This window comes from Engraulis encrasicolus, chromosome 22 (assembly GCF_034702125.1).
Source record: "Engraulis encrasicolus isolate BLACKSEA-1 chromosome 22, IST_EnEncr_1.0, whole genome shotgun sequence".
NCBI lineage: Eukaryota > Metazoa > Chordata > Actinopteri > Clupeiformes > Engraulidae > Engraulis > Engraulis encrasicolus.
In genome coordinates, this window is record NC_085878.1 from 1,010,586 (window position 1) to 1,033,089 (window position 22,504).

The window sequence follows — 22,504 nt, forward strand, 5'->3', positions numbered from 1 at the left end:
TTTGTGTGAGATATTAATAGCTGCAGTGAATGGCTGTGCCAACATTTATTGCTCACCTCAAATCGCTCATCTTCGCATCTGTATATATGTTCTTCATACTGAGTCTTCTTGGAGCTCACAAAAGTGGAATCCTCAGACCAGGAAGGGAATGACACCCAGGTGTCATTTAGCACCTGCAACAAGCCACAAAACAAACTGTTACAGCCTCCACAGCTAAACAGTCAATAAAACACGGCAACTTAAAAAAGCCAGGGGCATGCATACATAAAGTAAGTCCCGCCCCTGTCTAGTCACAAAAATCTACCACAAGTTACTGGACTTGTTTCTGGAGTATTTCTCGTGTATTTCATGCACAGCATCAGAGGAAACTCTTTTTCATGTCAAGCCAGTCTTAGTACATCCAAACATCTGTGCGAGAACTGTGTGAGCACATATCCTTTTTGTACATAAGCAAGCTGTGTACATGAGGCCTCCCAGTTGCTAACACTAAAATTACTTGGATGAATGGGACTCTTCATCCAGAAGTAATAATAACTCCTCTCCCTGCGTGTGTATTTGGTTATTGGTGGTTTACCTCTTTACAGAGTGGGCTCCTGCCCGTGCACTTGGGCTGCTGGTAGCTCTTGGGCAGTGCTCTGTAACTGGAGCCCAGGCGCTTGCAGGAAGCATAGTCTATCTCCATGGCGATGCCCTCGGTGGAACGCTCCTTGGGAAAGCTCTCCATGTGTGTGGACTCTTTGTAGCCCAGGAAGTTTTTGAACCAGGTGAAGAGTTCCGGGAATTTCCTATGGGGCAAATATAATGTGTATATATGCATTAGTTTCGCTTTCAGAGGCTGAGAGGAGTTGCATTTCCGAAGAAGGAAAAGGTGTGTTTTTATTTTCACACACACACACACACACACACACACACACACACACACACACACACACACACACACAAACACAAACACAAACACAAACACACACATTATATGTCTGTAAGGGTATTGTATAAGTACTCTAGGTGTAATGTATGTGTACGGTCTATGTCTAATTGTCTATGTCCACACCTAAAGTCTATGTCTATGTCTGCATGGGAAAGTAAGAAACGTAATTTCAATTCTTTGTATGACCAGGGCATGTAAAGAAATTGACAATAAAACCGACTTGACTTGACACACAATTCTTCAACTTAGCTTTAACTCACCCCAGGAAGGGCACCACCAGCTGCACGAGCTCTGCTCGAGCGATGACCTCCTGGTTGAAGAGCACCAGGCAACGCAGGAAGTTCTCATAGGCCTCATTGCTGCGCAGGGCTTTCCGCACCTATAATACAGCAACATTATTATTTTAATATACATTTTCTAGAGGCTTTCATGCCTTTATGTGACAGGATAGTCAAAGATAGTGACAGGAAGGGAAAGGGACAGAGAGACAGGGGAGGATTGGGAAATTACCCCAGCCGGACTCGAACCGGGGTCCCTGTGGGTGGGCATGCAAGCCCAAATGTGTACATAGCAACATTATTACACCACATTACACTTAGCTGATGCTTTCTATCCAAAGCGACTTGCAGTTATTTAGGTACAGGGTATTGGTTCACAATCCCTGGAGCACTGTGGGGTGCCTTGCTCAAGGGCACGTCAGCTATGGATGGAGGTACTGGTGAGGATGGGATTTGAACTTGCAACCAGGGCTCTAAAAAACATCAGCCGGCGCCAAACGCTGCTGAAATTTCAGTTTGGCTGGTAGAAAAGACCAACTTACTAGCCACTGTGGCCCATTAGTGAGTGTGTGTTTCGCTAATAAATTAGCATCTACTGGCCATTTTGGATGGTGACGAAAAAAGTTAATTTAGAGCCCTGCCTACAACCCTCTCATCAAAAGACCATCGCTATAACCATTGAGGCACTCAAACGCAATACCCATCAGGCAGAATCCAAATTATGAATCTACATCAGATACTTAGGACAATGACGTGTGTAGTCAACTCCGCTAATTGAAATTTATTACAGATTAGTCTGTATCTCATAATCAGACTTACCTTTTCAAAGAACATGGACTCAGTTCCCCCACCGAGTTTGCTGGCCTCTGCTAACTGGTGGTCTTTTCCAAAATACTTTGGTTTCTTCTGCAAAAAAGGGGGGGAAACAATCTATAAAGTTGATCTGCAAAATAAGAAGTCAAAGCTCCATCCTTTTCCTTTTCAAAATCACAAACACTATTTATTTTACTTACCAGGCCAAAAAAGGAAGTTAAATTTGCTGTTTATGCTAATATAACTAAAAAATAAAAATAAAAAATGAATTACCTTAACTGGTGGAGTGGATGGGGGCCCAGCATGCCTCCTAATTGGACAGCCGTTCTGGTTAAACCTTTGCTTGTTGTTAAGCTGGGGTCTCTTAACTGTGCCGCCATGATCATTCCTCACTGAATCCACCTTCTCAGCCGTACTCTTCAGCAGCTGAGTGGGAAAAAAATGTCATTAAGACAGTGAAATAATAATACATCTTTCTGATTTTCGGAACAGTTATTTCATGCATTTCAACGGTAGACAAATTCCACTCTGTTTCCATTGGACTTTACTACTCACTGCAGAGCTGTTGGCATCGGGTAAGAACTGGCCAAACTCCGAGAGCAGATCCTCCTGGTTCTTGAACAGACGAGCCACTTGGGCGTACACTTCCTGCTCTGTGAGTGCTGGGGTGTAGTTTCCCCCGGCCTCCTTCGCATTGCGCTGCTCCTTCTAAAAAGCACAAGCGTGACATTGTCAAGTGAGTTAACACGAGCAGAAACGCATGCAGCCTTCAGGGGACTTAAGATTTAAGTCTTTTACCCTGAGGAACACGTATAGACACCCCAGGGCAAATGCATTCACAATGTGGTGGTAAAACTAAAATAAAGTGAATGCATGCGTTTCTCTCTTTCTCTCTCCCAAATATTACATTACATTTGGAAGACGTTTTTGTCCAAAGCAACATACAAATGAGAACAAACAGTAGCATGTGTGGGGAAACTATAATGCCCCGTGTACATCGGGAGCGACCAACGCGAATGAAGCGACGGAAGTCATTCATTCTCTATGGAGGGTGCGCGACCAGCGCTACCGGAGCGAATTCGCCAGGGGCGAAGCTTCTTGAGCGACCAGGGCGACTTTTGACGATTAAACTCAAGCTAATCTTAAGCGAATTCGCTATGACGCTGTTCGGCGAAAACCAATCGGAACGTTCATATCGAGGAATGTCCCAGGCTGTCAAGACAGAGCCGTTATGTGATTAGCTGAATCAAACATGTCAGTGCAGCGTCCAGAGCGAATAAAACGAATTCATGGCGAAACTTCTTCAACCACCCCAGCTACCCGGTCGCGTTGGTAGCGCTTGATGTACACGGGGCATAACAATACGTGCCAAGCAGGGTGTGTGTGTGCCTAAGAGCTGGGTTATTTTATTTCTTCACCGAACTCCAGAGCAGGGCTGGCGAATTAAAACAAAAAAATCTTAACCTGCTACTAAGCCTCATTAACCGGCGGTTAACCGGTTAAACGGCTAGCGGTAAACATCCCTACTCCAGCGCTCACCTGATAGGTGTGCAGGATCTCGAGGAAGGCCTTGTAGATGTCGGGCTGCCCCTGGAAGCGGTTCTTGATCTTATTGACGTAGTTGATGGCGTGGTTGAACTCCACGGGCTGGTTGTTCTGCAGGGGCGGGGCACTTGCGGGCGTGCTGCTGACCGGCGTATGGGGCTGCACCGAGGGGGAGCGCGGGGATGCATAGGAGGGGATGGACGGGTTGGGCTGACTGGTTGGAGTCAGAGCTGGAGACTGCATGGGCTGGGCAAGGAGAGAGGGAGAGATACATCTTCATTAACCAGGCCATGCCCTCCTAGTGACGCAACACCTTCAGCGTTGCTTTCAGAGCAATACAAATATCGTTTCTGATCTTCCCGTTTGGGAAATGTTAATTGTTATGCTCTTGGGTAGACTAAGTCTCGAAGAGATTTGAAAGTTGATGAGAATCAGGCTACATCTTTATTGCCCCCTTTTAGGGATAATCATTTCACACAAAACTGGCATTCCCCCCCCCTCCAAGGACAGCAGTAGTGAGTGTGAGGAGAACACCCACTAAATATAACAACATTTCTAAATGGTTCATAAAAATATCAAGATAGCTGCAGCAGTCATACGGAATTAGTTGTCCAGGGACTTGGAGCAGAAAATAACTTTTTAAAATTGAAACCTGCTGCAGTGCTTCTCTACTTGTGAAATAGAAGATTAATGTTTAATCATGCCTTGCCTTTAAAAAAAAAAAAAAACTTTTTGTAATTCATAGACCTGTTTACATAAAGTAAGGACAAGTGTGACAGTCCTTCCAAAAAAACAATTTGGCAAACACTTTCCACTCTACTTAAACGCAATAAAAACACGATTTAAAACGCATATGCACAGAATAAATGTCTCCAGGGCTCTAGATTAACACCAGCCAACCGGCCAACAGCTGATGTAATTTCAGTCTGGCTGGGAGAAAAGACCAACTTACTAGCCACTTTGACCCATTAGTGACTGTGTGATTAGTGAGATGAACATCTATTAGCCATTTTGGCTGATGATGGAAAAAGTTACTTTAGGGCACTGAATGTCGCTATGTATGCACCTTGCTTATTTTGGCTGGAGCTGGCTGCCCAGTGACTGTGGCAGCAGTGGCAGCAGTGGTGGTGGGCGCAGGCTGCTGCTGCTGCGGCGGCTGTGGAGGTTGCTGCTGTGGCGGTTGTTGTTGCTGTTGTGGCTGCTGCTGCTGCTGCTGCTGCTGTTGTTGTTGTGGCTGGGGCTGAGACTGCGGCTGCGGCGGAGCCGGGTGCTGGCCTGGGGGCAGGATGTTCTGCACCGATATCCCGTGCGGGGTGATATGGTGGATCTGGCCCGGGGTGGTGACGTTGACCAGGTCGTTGGTCTGCACCTCGATCTTGTAGCCGGGAGGCAGGAAGGTGTTGAAGCCCATGATGAGGTCCGGGTGGCCCTCGAAGAGCTGCGACACGCGGCTGATCACGCCCGGCGTGTCAATGCTGCGCCAGCGCAAAACAAAAGTACATGGACTCAGTATGAATGAAGTCATAATGGAATATCGGTTGCAGTGTCGATGCTACACAAAACAAAGTATGAATGAAGTCGTAATGGAATATTGGTTGCAGTGTCGATGCTACACAAAACAAACTATGAATGGAAGTCATACTGGAATATTGGTTGCAGTGTTGATGCTACACAAAACAAAAAGTATGAATGAAGTCATAATGGAATATTGGTTGCAGTGTCGATGCTACACGAAACAAACTATGAATGGAAGTCATAATGGAATAGCCTACAGGACCCATGTCTCTCGAACACGTTGTTGCTACGCAGTTAGCAACTTACTTGGCTGCCTATGGAAAATTGCATTGCAACCTACTAATTTGTTAACTTAGTTAGCAACGACACTGTCGACAAACGCATCCCACGATTGTGGTGTCGATGTAGTACAAAACAAGGCACATAAATAATGTATGAATCATATCATAATGGATATAGGATGGAGTGGCAATGCTGCACAAAGATATAGTACATAGTGTGAATGTAGATGATAAGACAATATGAAAGGCATCATAAAAGGACGGGATGGAATCCGGTGGAGGTATCAATTAAGTAACTGACACAGTAACTAACCTTTGAGATTTGAACTCCTTCATGATATCAAGAAAGTCGTTGTAGACTTGAGGCTGATTACCAAACTGTAACTTCACCTGATCCAGGTAAGACAGAGCATCTTCGACCTAGGACAAGAAAAGCAGAAATTAAAAGCAGCACATCTACATAAACTTGCATCTTAGTGATGGGATTTGTTGAAAAAAATACACTTCAGTGCAACTTGTGACTAGCATGACTTGGATGAATGACACAGTTCACAGACATGTTGTAGAAAATGCAGTTCACATGTAACCTTGATTTGGTGATTGATTGGCATGTAGGAGAACATAAGATTAAGTGGCCTAAGCTGACCTTGAGTCTCTGGAACTGCTGATGGCCCTGGGCAGGTGTGGAGGTGGCCGGGGGATGGTGGGGTGCCGGGCCCACGGCCGGCCCCTGAGGATGGACCGCAGGGGTGTGGTGGTGAGGCCCGCTGTGCACCGCTGGACTGCTGGTGTGACCATGACTGCCTGAGCTCTGGGCCATTGGAACCTGTGAGGATGACACAGAAGGAGAAAAACACACACACACACACGTCAGTCACCATACAATGCCCAGAATGCTGTAATATGATAGATAACTAGGTAAGCACTAGTTAAAATTAACAAATGCTCCCTCGCACACAAGCATCACAAGAAAGATGTGTTCACAAGCAAACACTACATCTTTGGTCATTCCATCAGTAACTAACTATTTTGGTGAAAACTTCAGGTCATCAAACGACTTCATGAATTCAATATCTGAATCCGGGGTTTTGGTAAGACATACCTGATACCCGTGAGGGACGGAATACTGCATGCCAGAGGACGGTTGCATGTTGTCTGAAACCGCCTCGTACAGAGCTGTTGCCGGGGCTAGGACCCGATGTTGGAATCCTTCAGTGCTACCAGGGAGTCGACGCTGTTGTGACGCGAAAACAGTTGTGTCCTGTTCCTCCAAGCGCCGCTTCATGGTGTGCTCATGCTCTGCAACCTGTGAAATCTAAAAGTGGCACACTAGGGGTTAACCACAGGATACAGCCTACGTGTCGGCTTGTTCTAGGGTCACTGATACAATAACACAACAGCGTGGACTAACTTTAAAATGTTAACGTTACAAGGGCAACAGGACATTTAAACAACTTTTTCGTTTTTACATCAACAACAACAAAATAACAATTGGTCGCATGTATTGAGCATTGTGTAGTACTTCATGAAAGATGTTTAAGTCAGATGGGAAAAAAAAATGAATGGTGACAATAAAACCGTGCATTAAAAATGAGCTTACAAGTTTTAGTGTTTTGATGGGGTATCTATGAATTCTCAACTTGGTGAGCTACTGGTCGCAAACAGACAAATAGCAAAGACGCTACTGTTAAGCTGTAGTGGGGCTACTATGTCATCTCAAAAAGCTAAAGTCGGGACGGCTTCCCCATAGCGGTGAGTAGCATGTACGTTGACAGCTGTCGTATTATTCACATAAAACCCTCATTGGCAGTAATAGTAGTGGTGCATTGGTGAGGTGATGTGGGCTAACCAGCTAATCTTCGCTAGCTCAAGTCATATGAAACGTCAATTAAACTGGCCAACCTCGCTCATTTGTTCATGCAAAAGTTGGCAATACAGCGACACAACAATTGTATTTCATTTTATGACATGGAATGCAACTTTTAATGACTTGATAATATGTATCGGTGTCATTTTAAATGGCAGCTATCCATGCATACGCTAGCTGCTGATGTTATAATTACTGTTAACGTTACCTGCCGTTATGGACACGTTAGCCAGCGTCCGCTAACAATAACGTTTGCTTAACCTTAGCCATCCTCGCAAACAAAATCATTTATAGCAAAGGTTCGGCGCTATATGGTTAGTTAAATTTTAGCCGTCGGCTTTGCTTTCCACAAATATGAAACGGAGCACGACAGAGGCACAACTCTGATTTTCCATTTGCCGTTCGGCACAAGGAAAAACAACCACGGCTGACTAGTTGGTGCTGCTAGCCTGCTGACGCTCGTGCTAACTAATAACATTGCGAATCCTCGTGCAGCTGGTCCTGCTAGAAGCTAACTGGTGTGGACGCTTCCGCAAACTTAACTAAATATCGAGCTAGCATGTTAGCTGTGGGTTTTGAAAAGTTAGATAACCAGACTGCAGATTATTGTGCTAAATGTACTTTTTTTGCCATACTAAATAACCACTGTTGTAACGGGTGTCGTAAATACAGTGCAACATATTTAACTACTCAAAACAAGCCGCTACACGGGCTTGCATAGTAACAAGAACAGTTACAGTAAATCGTCAAACCACCGAATGCATTTGTTGTCTGCACACCCCTCCCCCTCTGCTTTGCGGCCTGTGCAAAGCTGGCAACCACCTCGCAAGCGCCCAACTCGAAGTGAATGTAAACAGCGTATAGCCATCAAGGGTAACGCGAAAAGCTGGCATACCAGTTATCTACGTGGCTTGCAAACAACGTTGGGTGTGATGCTAAATGGCAACTTTGTACGATTATTGTTTGTTGTTGTCGACCCGCCAGTATTACGCTCGTTTCTGAACCAATGGACGCATCAGGCGTCCGCAAGAATATTCTATCTTGTGCATGGCTACCATTAGCTGACTGATTAGCAAAGAAACAACAAAGCTAGCGGTCTTGCTAATATCCAAATGTTTAATATTCGCTTTCAGCACATACGTTAAAACTTTCAGAAGCTACACACCAACATGCCTTTGAAATACAAATAATCGCTCGAAATATTTGCGAATCATCTCGAAGAACTTCACTCGGGAACACTTTCCCACTGATCCATGCATTGCTTCTGTCATTGCTAACGTCAGCTACCTAGCACCCTTTTACGCGTCCCTCCAGCTTCTATTGCAAGATGTGTCAGTTAACGTTAGCAAAGCACTTTCAGCTTAGCCCAGCTGTTAGCTCCCCTGCTAACATCGCACGGGAAACATACTCTGTGCAGTCTTGCGATGTACATTCATACACTTCGATGCCAGGACTTCGAATTCGGAAATGCAGTCATTTGCCAGGAAGGACATGTCATGTATGTCTCTACAAACTCACCGTGCGTAGTTTTCTATTGCACTGGTTTATACGCAAGCTAAAGTTAGCCAGCAGCAAGTATTCTAAGAAAACTCACCTCGCAACACTGCGATCCGAAGAACCAAAGTCCTATCCAAACTGCGCTTTGTCTCAAAACAGAACGATGCGTAAAGATCTTTCATCAATATCTCCAGTGAAACCTTACTCCTCCACTCATCCAAAAATACATAAACTGCACCTATCACCAGATAACGCGCCAGACACAAAATTCACCGTTAGCGATGTTGCTAATTGGCTAGCACTGGAAAACAACCTCTGATGGTCGCGTTCCCACAACGAGAGGCGTGGCTGTGGAATAGAGCATTTTGTTACCGCCCATTGACATTTTAAACGCTGAAAGAAGCCAGTCCGAGGATGAATGTGTAATGTTTTCGGTTGTGGACATGGGGTTTCGAATCTTATTCTTTTGTGTCTTGATTGCTGTTTGTTGGAGTGCATACTAAAGGAACGGGAACGAAACGACAGATGATTGAATTTGTGTTTGTCTCTCCAGCCTGACATTATGTTGCATATCAACTGCTGTTTCAAAATCGGTCCGTTAGACATCCTGGGTGCCGAATTGTGTGTTGTGATTCGTTTATCGCACTTTGACAGGTATGTTGTGGACGATATGACGGGATAAACCGCAGTATATGCACATAATTTCAAACTCTGTATGACGAGCAGCATTACGTCCAAGCTACACGTGCACTACTGCACGTTTTGGTCACGGCGTGGGATAGCCAAGGAACCATAGAACCTCCAAGATAGCCTTTCGAGCACTGTGAGCAGACAGAGTTCTAAGGTGGATATTATCACAAGGCTAATAAAACACGAGTAGGGCCCAAGTCATTTTAGTTTCATTTGGTATTTGCTAGTAGCAATATTTGTATCATAATTTGAGTGTTTACAGGTCATTTTCTCTCAAAAGAAAACTTCACAAAGAGAGACTTTGAACCAATATCAATTTATATTCCTTCCACCAACATTCACATTCTGTGAAACAACATCTGCTGGGCAGGGTTCTACCCTTTGCAGTTCCAGATCGTCAGTGTTTCTTTTCCACAGAGGAAATGCTAGTCTCCATTTTAAATGTTCAAGCATACGAAGTTGCTAAACATTCTTAATTGCAATTAATTCACCTTTCATTTAAGGGGCTCAGCAGGCCCTCACCTTTCTCTAGGTGTGTGGGTGGAGGGGTAATCATTCAATTACTTCTTCTAATCCCAATCCCCACCCATTTCATGTGAAAGCTTTTTGAAGATCTGTGTAAGCATGAATTTGGTGGGCAACAATGTTGGTGAAGATAGGCCTATTGGTGGGCTTGATTAGCCTGGTTCACACCAGACGGTATTGATGCATACTTTTCCTCTTTTAGTTAGAAGGTAAAATCTCAACCAAAAGAACAAGAGGACTGGAGGTCACAGAACTAACTGTTTATGATGAGAGGTTTTGGGGAAACAATTGATTTTGAAGAAGTCTGGAGAAAGTCTGCAATTCTTATTTGGGAAAGGGAGCAAGTATCCTGATTCTGAATGGCATTTCTTACCATGAGGTATTATGACCTCGATTCTCTGGTTGAGCAATACGGAATAACTACCGAATCAGTAATATTGGAGTTTAATGATAACTTTGTTGTATCTCCCTCTTCATTTTTGTTTCTTGTATGCAGATTTGCAAATTATTGGCTCTCCGTTAGGACTACATGAAGTGAAATCACTGGCAGTTTGGTCTGCATTGCATATGTGCCAAAATTCGTATAAATCCCCTGGATTTTCATCTGGCATATAGGTAACAGGAAGACACGGCGAGCTATACTACCATGGCACTAGAGGCAGACAAGGGTCTTTCAAAACCAATAAGCGTGTTTGGCTTGTGTGTCAGTCATACTTTTTAAAGAATGAAAATACTTGTAAATAAATAAAAAATGTATGTAGGCCTATTGTTAACCTAAACATGTTTTTGTCCTCTGCTTAAACACAATCAATGCTGTTCTACACATGATCTGTTTAGCTCTCTCTCTCTTTCTCTCTCTCTCTCTCTCTCTCTCTCTCTCTCTCTCTCTCTCTCTCTCTCTCTCTCTCTCTCTCTCTCTCTCTCTCTCTCTCTGTAGCTTTACCTGACCAGTGACATGGTCATTACATTAGGAAGGAGGAAATGTAGGCAACAGCAGGGTAAGGGGTCAGCGCAGAGTACAGTATATTAGTAATTAGCAAAATTTAGATAATAAACAAATACATCTAGGCCCAGTGTACAGTTGCAACACTGACAGCATTGCCCAACACATGGTAGAAGAGGATGTATATAATAAAAATACATAAAAAAGTGTTAAAAAGCAAAAATTAGATAATAAGCAAAGACATCTAGGATACATTAATCAGAATAGTAGTTGTCTTTTTATAGAAGCTATGGCCATGATGCCAACTACAATCGCTGAGTCTGTAGAAGACCACCTTTGTCAATTTTTTGATGCTGTAGCTCCTACCAAAGTGAAAACGATTTAGTAAACCTAAAGCACCCTGGACAAGTGTTATAACTCATGGGAGACAGTGTAAGGAAACCTGATCGCGAAAAACAACGAGACGGCTTACAGGGAGGAGGTGGAGCAGCTGGAGCCAAGATATCAACCTGGCCCTGAACTCCAAGAAAATGAAGGAGGTGACTGGACTTCAGGTGGTGCAGCTGGCCAGGCCAACCACCCCCACCAACCCATCTGCAGCGGAGGGGAGCCAGTGGAGGTGGTGCAGAGTAGAGGATGACATTTTTTGGGAATTCCCGCGGGTCCTGTGGGATTCCCGCGGGATGGGAGTCAAAATTTTAAAGATGAATGGGAGCGGGCAGGAGCGGGAATAAAGATAGGCTAAATGGGAGTGGGAATACAAATGAAAGGGAGCGGGAATGCTCGCTTATTTTTTCATTAAAAAAAAGCCTAGTTTTTTTGACGAAACGGGAGTGGGATTGATTTTGAGTGGGAGTGGGCAGGATTGGGAAACATTATTTTCAGGAGTGGACAGGATGGGATTTTTTTCTTTTACTCCAGTCCGGGATGGGATGGGATGGGATTTTTTTCCTGGGATCGGGATGGGACGGGAGTGAACATCCACTCCCGTGTCATGCTCTAGTGCAGAGCTTCAGATTCCTGGGAGTGCATACAAAACAGGACCTGTCATGGACCATCAACACCTCGACAATAGCCAAAAAGGGGGCCTAAAGGCTATAGTTCCTTCGGACACTTAAGAAGGCCCAGCTACCACGAGATCTACTCACCAATGTTTACCGGTGCACCATTGAATCTTATTAGATACATCATTACATCTTGGTACACCAGCTGCACTCACGACAACAAGAAAATGTTACAGCGCATCATCAAAACAGCCCAGAGAATTATTGGTTACCAACTTCCCACACTGGATGAGATTCACCATACACGCACAAACAGAGCAATTAACATTCTTAAAGATCATGATTTCAGCAGCTCAACTGATGGGTGTTCTTCCACTTGTTTACCTTCTTGTTAAGCTTAATATGTGGCATATCCTGTCTGCAAGAAAGCCATTTTGTCACTTGTTTGCTCTTATGATGGAACGATACTGTTGGAACAGAGAATGCAATTTTCCATCATTATGTGGCGATATATAAAAGCTGTGCACCAAAATATAATTTCTCGGTAGCTATGTATGCTGTTCAAAGCCTGTATTATACATATCATTCAGCCTTCTTTTTAAAGCTCCTCATGAGTAAAGACCATAAACAAGGCACTACTGCGCCCCTTAACCATCATATACGCTGTCTAGACTGACCACTAAATCCAACTGAAGTATTCATCTTCTATGTAACTTGTAGTATGCATGTCTCCATGATTTTAAAAAAGGATGAAATATTCTCCCTTCTGTAATCAGAGAACAGTTTCACTTGTCTCCTTGGTCCATCTAGAATGACCTTTGCCACATGCAACACTGTTAAATGTCTGCATCATGTGCATCAATCAAGTGTTGTGGTTATGGCCAGTTTTCAACAGCTGTCATTGTTAGAGTGTCATAGTTTGCTTATTGACGATGGGTATGTCATGATCTCATAACTCGTGCAATGATTTCACAGAACTATACAGTTCGGAAATAGGCCTTATATGCCTGCAATTTTGATAATTCAATTTTTCTGTGTAATAGATCAATTAGTCCCTCAACATCTTCGCCACTGAGTACCACAGCCTCTCTGTAATGGTCTTTTATTTGTGCATTCATATTGTCTGTCAATATAGTTCCTTTTAAAATATTCTTCTTTGTGTTATTTTTAGAATTATCCAACTATTACAACATGTTTTGGACCTGTCCCAACTTTTTTGAGATTTGTTGCATGGGTCAAAATTTGAATGAACACATATTTCCCCTCAAATCAATACTTTTGCCTCGATTTAACAGTTGCTCTGTTGACCTTGTGACATTGTGCATCTTATGCATGGATTGAATTAAATGTTTTGAAAATGCCCGCATTTGACTATTTACAAAATACCAAGTGTCCCAACTTTTTTGGAATCCGCTTTGTACATGTATACTGTTTAAATTATATTTCCTTTTGTGGGCATCTGTGGGTTGCTTCCAAAGATCAGTAGTAGTAGTAGTAGTAGCTTTATTGTCCCCCATTGGGGAAATTTCTTCTAGTGAGAGGTGCGTAAGACATGAAAACAAACACAATACAGTCAGATTACCAAGCACATATGCCCCAAGCAACACATTCCCCCACAACACAGACAAGACATTGGACAAAAACAGAGGTCATCCATCAACAGTGGTCAGTCCCAGTTAACCCCATAGCGTGGACAAAGCATGGGAGGATGTGCAAGCAGCAAATAAATAAATAGATAAGCAAAACATTATAAAAAAGATAAAGGATTTCAGTGTCATTCATTCCTTCTCAGGCCTGCTGAGACAGGGTGTGCAAATTAAGATCTACCTTTGTTTCACATGTTTATTAAAAAGGCTAATTGCTTGTGGGATAAAAGATTGCTTGGATCTGTTTTTAAAAACAGCAGGGTGTCTAATCTGCAGCCAGATGGCAGTAGCTCAAAAGTATAAAACAATGGATGTCTTCTGTCTGTTAAAATTGTGTCAATTTTGCTGAGTGAACGTTCTTCATATATGTTTTCAAGACTTTTCATGTTAGTGCCCATCAGCTTGCAAGAGGTTGTCACAATTTTCCTTAGTTTCCCCTTTTGGGCCTCTGTTGCATTGCCAAACCAACAGAGGACACCAAAGGTTAAAACACTCTCCACAAAAGCACTGTAAAACATCCTGGCTATTTTAAAATCAACTTCAAATGACACAAGTTTCTTTAAAAAGTGGAGTCTCTGTTGTCCTTTTTTCTGGATCATTTCTGTGTGCTGCTCCCAACGCAGCTTCTCATCTAAAACCACCCCCAGACTTGTATTCGGTAACTGCCTGAATAATCTGTCCATTAGGCCTAATGGAAGTACAGCTGCTTGGCTTACTTTTCCTGAAGTCAATGGACATCTCCTTTGTCTTTGCAGTATTAAGATACAGTTTAGACTCGTCGCACCAGTCAATAAAATCTTGAAGGACAGGGCCATGATCATGTTCGTTCTCTGTCAGCAGGCTAACCAGTGCAGTATCATCAGCATACTTGATAAAATGTCTATTGGGGTGTGAGCTAAAACAGTTGTTGGTATATAAAATAAACAATAAAGGGGATAAAACACAGCCTTGTGGCGATCCAGTGTTAGTGATAATAATGTCAGATAAGTTGGAACCAACTTTTACTCGTTGAATTCTCTGGCTGAGGAAATCTAAAATCCAGTTGATCAACCCCACATCCAAACCACATCAGATCATCTCAATCTATATAGTGACACTAAAGCACTCTACTCTACTCTAGAGATATTAATAACACCCACACCCTATTACCACTATAGACACATTAACAAACTCCCATACAGCTGCCAGCAGTATTTTTGTCAACTGAAACATGTAGTGAGTTTGTGCCTTTTTTCAATCAAAAAATTGAAAACATTAGAAGGAAATCATAGTTCGACCTTCTTTTGCAATACCACATCAACATTTACTTTTCACAATTGCATAATTCAGCTTCGCTTTCTGAATTAAGTGCCATTGGCATAAAAACCCTTCACAACTCAAGTCATCTATTGCTGTCTTGACACTGACCACTAGTTTCTTAAAAAGTGTTCTCAGCTGTCTAGCATCTGAACTCATACAGATTGTCAATGGCTCTATTTTTAACTGGAGTTTTTTTTTTCCAGCAGCACTAAAACCTCTCCTAAAAAAGAGTATTTTAGAATCCTGTGTGTGTTAAAAAAACAAACTAAAGGCCCATTTGACATATTCCTTTTATAGGTAATGACTATAACCAGATAATCACTATTTACATGTAGGCCTATCTCCTCATTTTATAAACAACCGCTGCAGATGTTCAGGCATTGAGATGAGTTTCTGCAGTGTTTGAGTAGTGCTGAAATGTTGGGGTCATCTTAGACTTTGTTATTCCACACAATAATGCACCAGGAGATTTTCCCTTTTGAAAGGCTAGTAGTACTCAAGCTCTTACAAAATGAAACCATACTCACAATATTTGATGTGCAGCTCTGTCTGCATTCTAATATTCAATACCTTACTGAAATCTGGATTTTTTTGCAGTAGCGGTATATTTGTTTTCATTGTGATACACAGGACTTGCCTTGGCATATTTTATCATTCCAGCATTCACTCAATCTCTCACATTATGCAACTTTCCTGAGCCATATTGCACATCAAATTCCATCAGCAATGCGGCTTTTGAAACCACAAGCAGATTACATTTTGGGTTAGTCTACTTTTTCCCCCTTAAGCCTGAGGAACATTGATGATTTCCATCAGGAAATCCAGCAATGTCAAAAATTGACGTGTCTGACCAAAGGGCATTTTTTTCCACAGTCCAATTCAAATGGCTGTCAGGCCTGAGGAGCGAGCACAACGGCCATGGCTGGACTGGGGGAGAAATAGGGCCCGGGACATTTGGCTTTAAGGGGCCCCTCATAATTGGAGGCACAGAACTGACTCACCGGTGTGCCCCGAACCCTTGTGGGCCCCTATTTTCAGAAATGTTGGCCTACAAAAAAAACATTTCTGAAAATAGGGGCCCACGAGGGTCCAGGGCCCACCGGGAAATGCCTGGTATGCCAGATGGCCAGTCCAGTTCTGGGCTCAGCACACTTCTGGATCATGTTTCTGTACAGTTTCCTTTTTGCTTGATACAGTTAGTTGCAGTTGGTCTGCAAATGTCGTGGTTGATTATTGTGTTTACAGGGTGGTTCCTGGAAGTTCCTGAACCCATTTAAGAAAGTGAAAGCCCATTGGGAAACTCCAACTCCCATTGTCATTGTGACACAGCACTCCACAGCACACAAGTGCACACTGCACACAACGAAATTGCATTTATGCCTCACCCGTGCAAGGGGGCAGCCCTCAGTGGCGCCCCATGGGGAGCAGTGCGGTGGGACGGTACCATGCTCAGGGTACCTCAGTCATGGAGGAGGATGGGGGAGAGCACTGGTTGATTACTCCCCCCACCAACCTGGCGGGTCGGGAGTCGAACCGGCAACCTCTGGGATGCAAGTCTGACGCCCTAACCGCTCACCCATGACTGCCCACTGCCCATTTAGTGATGTCAATAACAGAACCATGCTCGAAAGTCTGCTGTTTGTGTATTCTTTCTGAGACTGTGAAGATGTGAGGTATTGTATATTTGATACAGCTGCTTAATTCTCTCTTTACTAAACATCAAACTGATGGACCAGTGTGCACAATTACTATTGTATAAATAAATAAATATTAAAATTAAGAAATACTTGTAAGAAATATTTTAAAATATTTTATGCTCAAATGTTACATTATAACGTTGTGTTGAAATACAAGCAAATCATTTATTGAAAGAATCTTAATGTGACTGCTTTTAATTGTAATTTGATTGATTGACCATACTTGCAGGAAGACAAAATACTCAATTTTGGTGTCAGGACAGTAGATGGGGTTAGTGAGGTTAGTTGCTCTCTCACTATCGCTGAAGCAGAATGTCACACTGGGCCTCTCTCAATACCTTGTACAGTGCACTTCCAAGTGTATCAGCCTAATTAGTCACTCCCAGTGATTGGATACTCTTTACAGTGATTGGATATTTTGTAGAGTTCACCAAAGAGTATCCAATCACTGGGCGTGGCTGATACACTTGGAAGTGCACTGCACTAGGTTTTGAGTAAGGCCCACTGACTACTGCACAACTTTAATACAGGGGTTTGCCTGGGCATCAAATGTGACCCTCCCCTCTATTTAATGTGAGCCACCATGAAGTAAATAGTTCTTGAAAGTAATAACTTATCATAATATTATATTCAGTGCTGATGTCCCATGTTTGTTAGATTCAATTAAACAGTGTAGTGAACATGTGCCAGCCTGCAGGTTTTCATATCTAAAATGCAGTCAGTCTTTCACTAGAAACTTGTTACACATTGGTGGTCCGCATTTGCTCTCATTTCATTTGAGACTGAGATCGGCTAAAGGTTTTAGTAATAATGTGACTGTAAAACATATCGCTTTGCTCAATTAAATCATCCTCCAACCTACTGCTGCATTACAAAGCATGACCAAAATAAAGATGATCAATTTAGGTTGTTGTGGTTCTTCACTCACCTTTTTCCATTTTTTGTTTTTTGAGTGATGAAGGGCAACAGTACCTCAGGCATACAGTACAAGTAGTGAACCCCTGGCAATGTTACTCTGGTTAACAAGGACACATGTTTACACCATAGTATGCAGTAAGTTCCCATATGACGCCACTGCTGCTTAGAGCTCAAGGTAAGCAATGTAAGGTCTCCTGCAGGTTTACTTAAGCTGCATTTCATGTCTTTTTAATTTTAACTCATTGATGCCTTAGCCTCGCGAGCCATCCTATGTACTTCCGCCAAAGGATTGACTCCACCTTTGTCTGTGGAGTGCCTGGAGCAGTAGGATTTTGATCGCAACGCCCCCCCCAGAAAACAGCCAATAAGCGAAAGGTGGAGGACGCTTGTGACAATGACGTACACATCTGCGCCAGAGCCATTGGTCTGCGCTATCTTGTTGTTGAGTAACTGCCAGTGATTGGGTGAGAGGTGTCCAATAATTTCAAACCATAACTGAATGCAAACTTCCTGCTTCCTACAATCGCTTCAGAGCAAACAAATGCCAGATCATAAATACGAAATGAAATGGTAGTATTATGGGATGGTCAGGACCAGGCTATTGATGCCTAAAGCACCAGCAAAAATGGCTGCTGAATGCCCGAGACATTTTTTTTTTTGAGTTGCCCTCAGCCTATAAAAAAACAAAATATCTCTGAAGCACATAAAAGCATGCAATAAGTTACATTTAAACGCTAGGGCCCTCATCTTGAATTAGAATGTGTTCATTCAGCTCCAACATATATGTGTACCAAAATGTTTAATAAAATTGTCTCAAATCTCATGAGCCTGAGTGTTACGTCATGCAGCTCCAGGAGCTGTGGCCAATGTTGAAAATGCATTTGAAAGAAGTGCAATTTAACATGAGCCGACATAACACTAAATCTATGTAGGTACAGTGACCTGCTTTTAAATAGGCTGTAAGCAGTGGTTTTAACAGTGAACTCTTTGGAAACATTTGCCGCAGCTAGCTTTTCAGCAGCGTCCAGCAACTCAAAGAAAAACCCCAAAACCAAAAGAAGTGATATTGCTGATTTAGCTTGACATCTGATCGCATCTCCATTTGTCGTGTGTGTGTGTGTGTGTGCGTGTGTGTGTGTGTGTGTGTGTGTGTGTGTGTGTGTGTGTGTGTGTGTGTGTGTGTGTGTGTGTGTGTGTGTGTGTGTGTGTGTGTGTGTGTGTGTGTGTGTGTGTGTGTGTGTGTGTGTGTGTGTGTGTGTGTGTGATTGCCAAGCATAAAGGAACACTCCATTTTTTTTCTTGGAAAACTATTTCCCAACTCCATTAGGGTTGCACAATTGAGTTCAACTGTTTTGGAATCCATTTGGTTAATACATGGATCTGGCCATGAGATCTCCAGATTTGGCAGGAGTAATTCAATAAAGTTGTACTCTACTGAGATTTGGAGATGGGCGAGATGGATGGCTCTCAAAGTGAGTTGGGCAATGGGCCTGGTTTTTTTTCAAAAAGTGGCCCGTTCCTTTTGGCAGATGTGGAAGGTTTTTCATACTCATAATATAAATAATGATTATGTGCATGCATTACAAACCGTGTCTGCAGTCATCACACTGTGGAACTCATGTGCTTAAGTTGCCATGTACGACACCCCCCACCCCCCCACTTACCGTGTATTTTACTGTGTACTATACTTACTTGTCAACTATATTCCTTGTATTCACTTTTTCAACCGACTCGATTCACAAATCCGTGTTAAGGACAATTCATACCCCATTGTCACCCTCATAAGCCTAAAATATAGAAATATATCAGATGTTACGCGGAAAAAGCTAGACTTATATAAAACCCTATTTGCAAACAAGCTCACAAAAATGACAGAGATACTGTATGTTGTGAAGTAAAACACTAGACAGTCATATAGCATTGGGAACATTAATGTTACAAGAATCAACATCTTGAATTTTGGTTCTTATCCAGACATTTTAATACAGAAGCTACTCCATCCAAAGTGAGACAATAAGAAGTAGTTACTAACTGCTCTAACTCTCATCCTAAAATCAGTAGTTGGCCTATGTACTGTGTTCTACCACAAGAGGGCATTACAACCTACAGGGTGAATTAGATCCTGCCACTGCACTTGGGCAATAGTCGTTTTGCCCAAAAGATGACAAGACGGGACAGATTTGATAGGGCCATATATTAATCATCACCCTCCTGATATGAAAAGATATTTTTACACCAAGGCCACCGACCATTCAGACCCCTTAGGCACCTTCCTAATCAGGACGTGTATCGTGACACTTTTAGACCACACTAATGCGAGCAGACATGCTGCTGTTAACACAATTAAGCCAATTAAAAGCATGTCTAAAGATAACAAGACGTGTGAAAATTGATGGGGTGGCATTAATAAGGATTACTTTTAGGACATTTTACAAATCTGCAGTCTGCTCAGGTGCAAAGCCTAAGATCCTGTCCAAATTGGGGCTATGGGTTTGTTCACATTTTTTAAGAGCATTTTTACATGCTCCAAAATAAATATCATCCCAAAGGTTAAAGCTGTTATAAGTTGTCTGCCGATGTAACATAACTTTTGGGATGATGATTTTTTTTTTTTAAAATGCGCCCTTGGGTAGCCTACTGGCAAGTCAAGGGTAGCGTGAGCAACACAACTGCTTGGTGGGAATTCACACTGTTTGAACTGTGGGATTTAAATTTATTTCACATTTGGTTTTTATTTCATTTAATCTTTGAAAGATGAATAACCCCCAAACTGTGTTTTCTTGGCATGTAGCCTACTTCTCAGAAATGTCATAAGTAATGGATACCCTGGAGAGTCTTAGTAGTGTTATGGTGTCCCTGTTCTTAAGCTCTTTTCCATCCATACAGTCTGGCTGTAGGCTAATTGGGTTTATTCACGAACCTTTCCTGGTTACAGTACGCCAGCATTAAAACTTACCGCCACAATGTAACAACATTCTTTGCCGGAAATGTAGACACTGGCGTAGCGAAATGCAGAAGTTCTTTAGAACGCTTTGTGAATAAACCCAATTGAGATCTAAAATCACATCAACATCAGTCATGGCCAAGAGGACGTTGTCACCCTCCTTTCACCATATATAGCCTCCCTGCCCTATCTCGGCGTGCCCTATTGTACTGTATGTGCGTGCGCCCATCGCAAGATCTCTGTTTGGAGGACATTGTTCTAAAAACAACTCCCTCCCTCTCTTAGTCTTTGCACAGTCTGTCTCCATAAATGATGAGCTTACGGCCGTGTAAACTGTTGTTTCCATCGGTCTCTGGTGTGATGTTAATGGACCAGCGTGCGGCAATGGAGAGTTGAGCCATTAATTACACGTCACTCGGCCATCAGGGAGAGTAGAGGGAGGCTTTAAATGGCCGTGATACACAGCATACGCGACTGGACTGGGACAGGAAGTCAGGCTGGGCATTTTCCGCCAAGACCAATCCCCCAAGCATTGAGGAAGACAATGAAGCCCATGACAACATCTGTATATTAAGAAGGTGGAGAATGCGCGCACATCAGTGGCACAGGTGCTGGACAAAATAGAGTAACTGAAATAAATGATAGAAGTCCGCAACACTGTTAATGCTCCCAGTGATTTATTTGCACGACGTTTCGGACCTTCGTCCTTTTTCAGAAAGGACGAAGGTCCGAAACGTTGTGCAAATAAATCACTGGGAGCATTAACAGTGTTGCGGACTTCTATCATTTATTTCAACATCTGTCCATTATAAGCTACTTTGAACACAACAGCCACAGGTCAGCTGTGGCAGCATGAGGACTGACACCACTACATTAAGGGGAGGAACAGGCCCAAAACATCAACAGTGCACCGGGAAAATGCCTTGTGTGCCTTAGGGCCAATCCAGCCATGTACAGTAGAGATGTCAGAGATGGGTGGCTCAAAGAGAGAGCGAGAGAGATGCGTAGTAAAGAGAGATATCGAGAGATGCCTCCTAGACTTAATTAGCTTTTGCTTATCACATCATCGCCATCACAAATCCATCTTAAGAGTAGCTTGATGGCAGTTCATTGTTTTCTTGCTTTGCAATATATTGCTTTACAGTGGTTGGCTATTGTGCGTTGTCCTCAGTAGAGGAGAGATGCTGTTTTTTTCCTCAAGCAAACCCCTCTAAGATGCGGGTTATAGGCCCTACGCCCACTTATGCAGATATTTCTAAATGTATATATTTCCATTGTCGTGTAAATACGAATTGTGGACAGAAATAAATTCCATTGTGATAGGTGCGTTTTAGCCCTCTAAATGGGACAACTTCAAAACCAACCAGAGTTTTGAAATGTGCTTTCTAAAACTCAGTTTACGTATAAACGTGAGGCCAAAACCAATATCATAGCATGATGATGATATTGATGATGATTGATAAAGTGAGGTGGTTTGCAGTGCGGTGGATTTAGGCCGAGCCAATTAAGTGTTGTATGAATATAATGGCCTCTGGATACAGTCTCAAACTTCCATTAGCTGCTCATCGGATCTTTTGCTTTTATAATCCCTTGGTTAAATTCAGAGGCGACATGGCAGCAGGAAAGCAGGTGGATATGGCTGTGACGGCAGCAGGAAGGCAGGTAGATATGGCTGTGACGGCACGCTCCACACAGGTGCACACAGCACAGATACCACTGTTGAATTCACTCCCATATAGTAGTATTTTAACACGGCAGAGGGTGTACGTATATACAGTAGCTTCGAGTTTAAGAGCCAGAGTTTAATTCACATTTTTAAGTAGTATGAAATTTGAACTAAGGATCCAATTTCGTAGTGCTGGCCACATGTACTGTATGCAGATATTTTTTTCATCCATTTAAGTGTCAACACAACATGAGGATAGAAATAAGAACTCCATTGACAGGTGGATTTTAGCCTCCTGAATGGGATATTTTTAAACCAGAGAGGCCGAAACCAATGTGTTTTCAAAAATATCCATATACTGTGTGTATTAACGGCTTCTAAATCTCAAAATGTTAACGACATTGGGACTTAGAATGTTTAATTCTCACGTTAACTTCTTGTTCACAGA

The 22,504-nt window shown here is 42.7% G+C and overlaps 1 protein-coding gene across 2 annotated transcripts in view; it reads right to left on the bottom strand.

Annotated features, from left to right (window-relative positions):
• sin3ab (SIN3 transcription regulator family member Ab) overlaps positions 1–9,523 on the bottom strand; it is a 29,240-nt gene extending 19,717 nt beyond the window's left edge. Inside the window, exons 1-12 of one of the 2 annotated variants that reach the window (XM_063188446.1) lie at positions 8,822–9,523; positions 6,463–6,675; positions 6,007–6,186; positions 5,674–5,780; positions 4,631–5,039; positions 3,559–3,810; positions 2,575–2,727; positions 2,293–2,445; positions 2,026–2,112; positions 1,189–1,307; positions 575–785; positions 57–173 (exon numbers count right to left, since the gene is read on the bottom strand). In XM_063188446.1, coding sequence (XP_063044516.1) covers positions 57–173; positions 575–785; positions 1,189–1,307; positions 2,026–2,112; positions 2,293–2,445; positions 2,575–2,727; positions 3,559–3,810; positions 4,631–5,039; positions 5,674–5,780; positions 6,007–6,186; positions 6,463–6,645 — 1,971 coding nt within the window. In that variant the 5' untranslated portion in view covers positions 6,646–6,675; positions 8,822–9,523. Of the gene's footprint in view, positions 1–56; positions 174–574; positions 786–1,188; positions 1,308–2,025; positions 2,113–2,292; positions 2,446–2,574; positions 2,728–3,558; positions 3,811–4,630; positions 5,040–5,673; positions 5,781–6,006; positions 6,187–6,462; positions 6,676–6,960; positions 8,019–8,821 lie in introns of those variants that run through there. The other variant, XM_063188447.1, reaches the window with a different exon arrangement.
• Between the last annotated feature and the right edge of the window lie 12,981 nt (positions 9,524–22,504).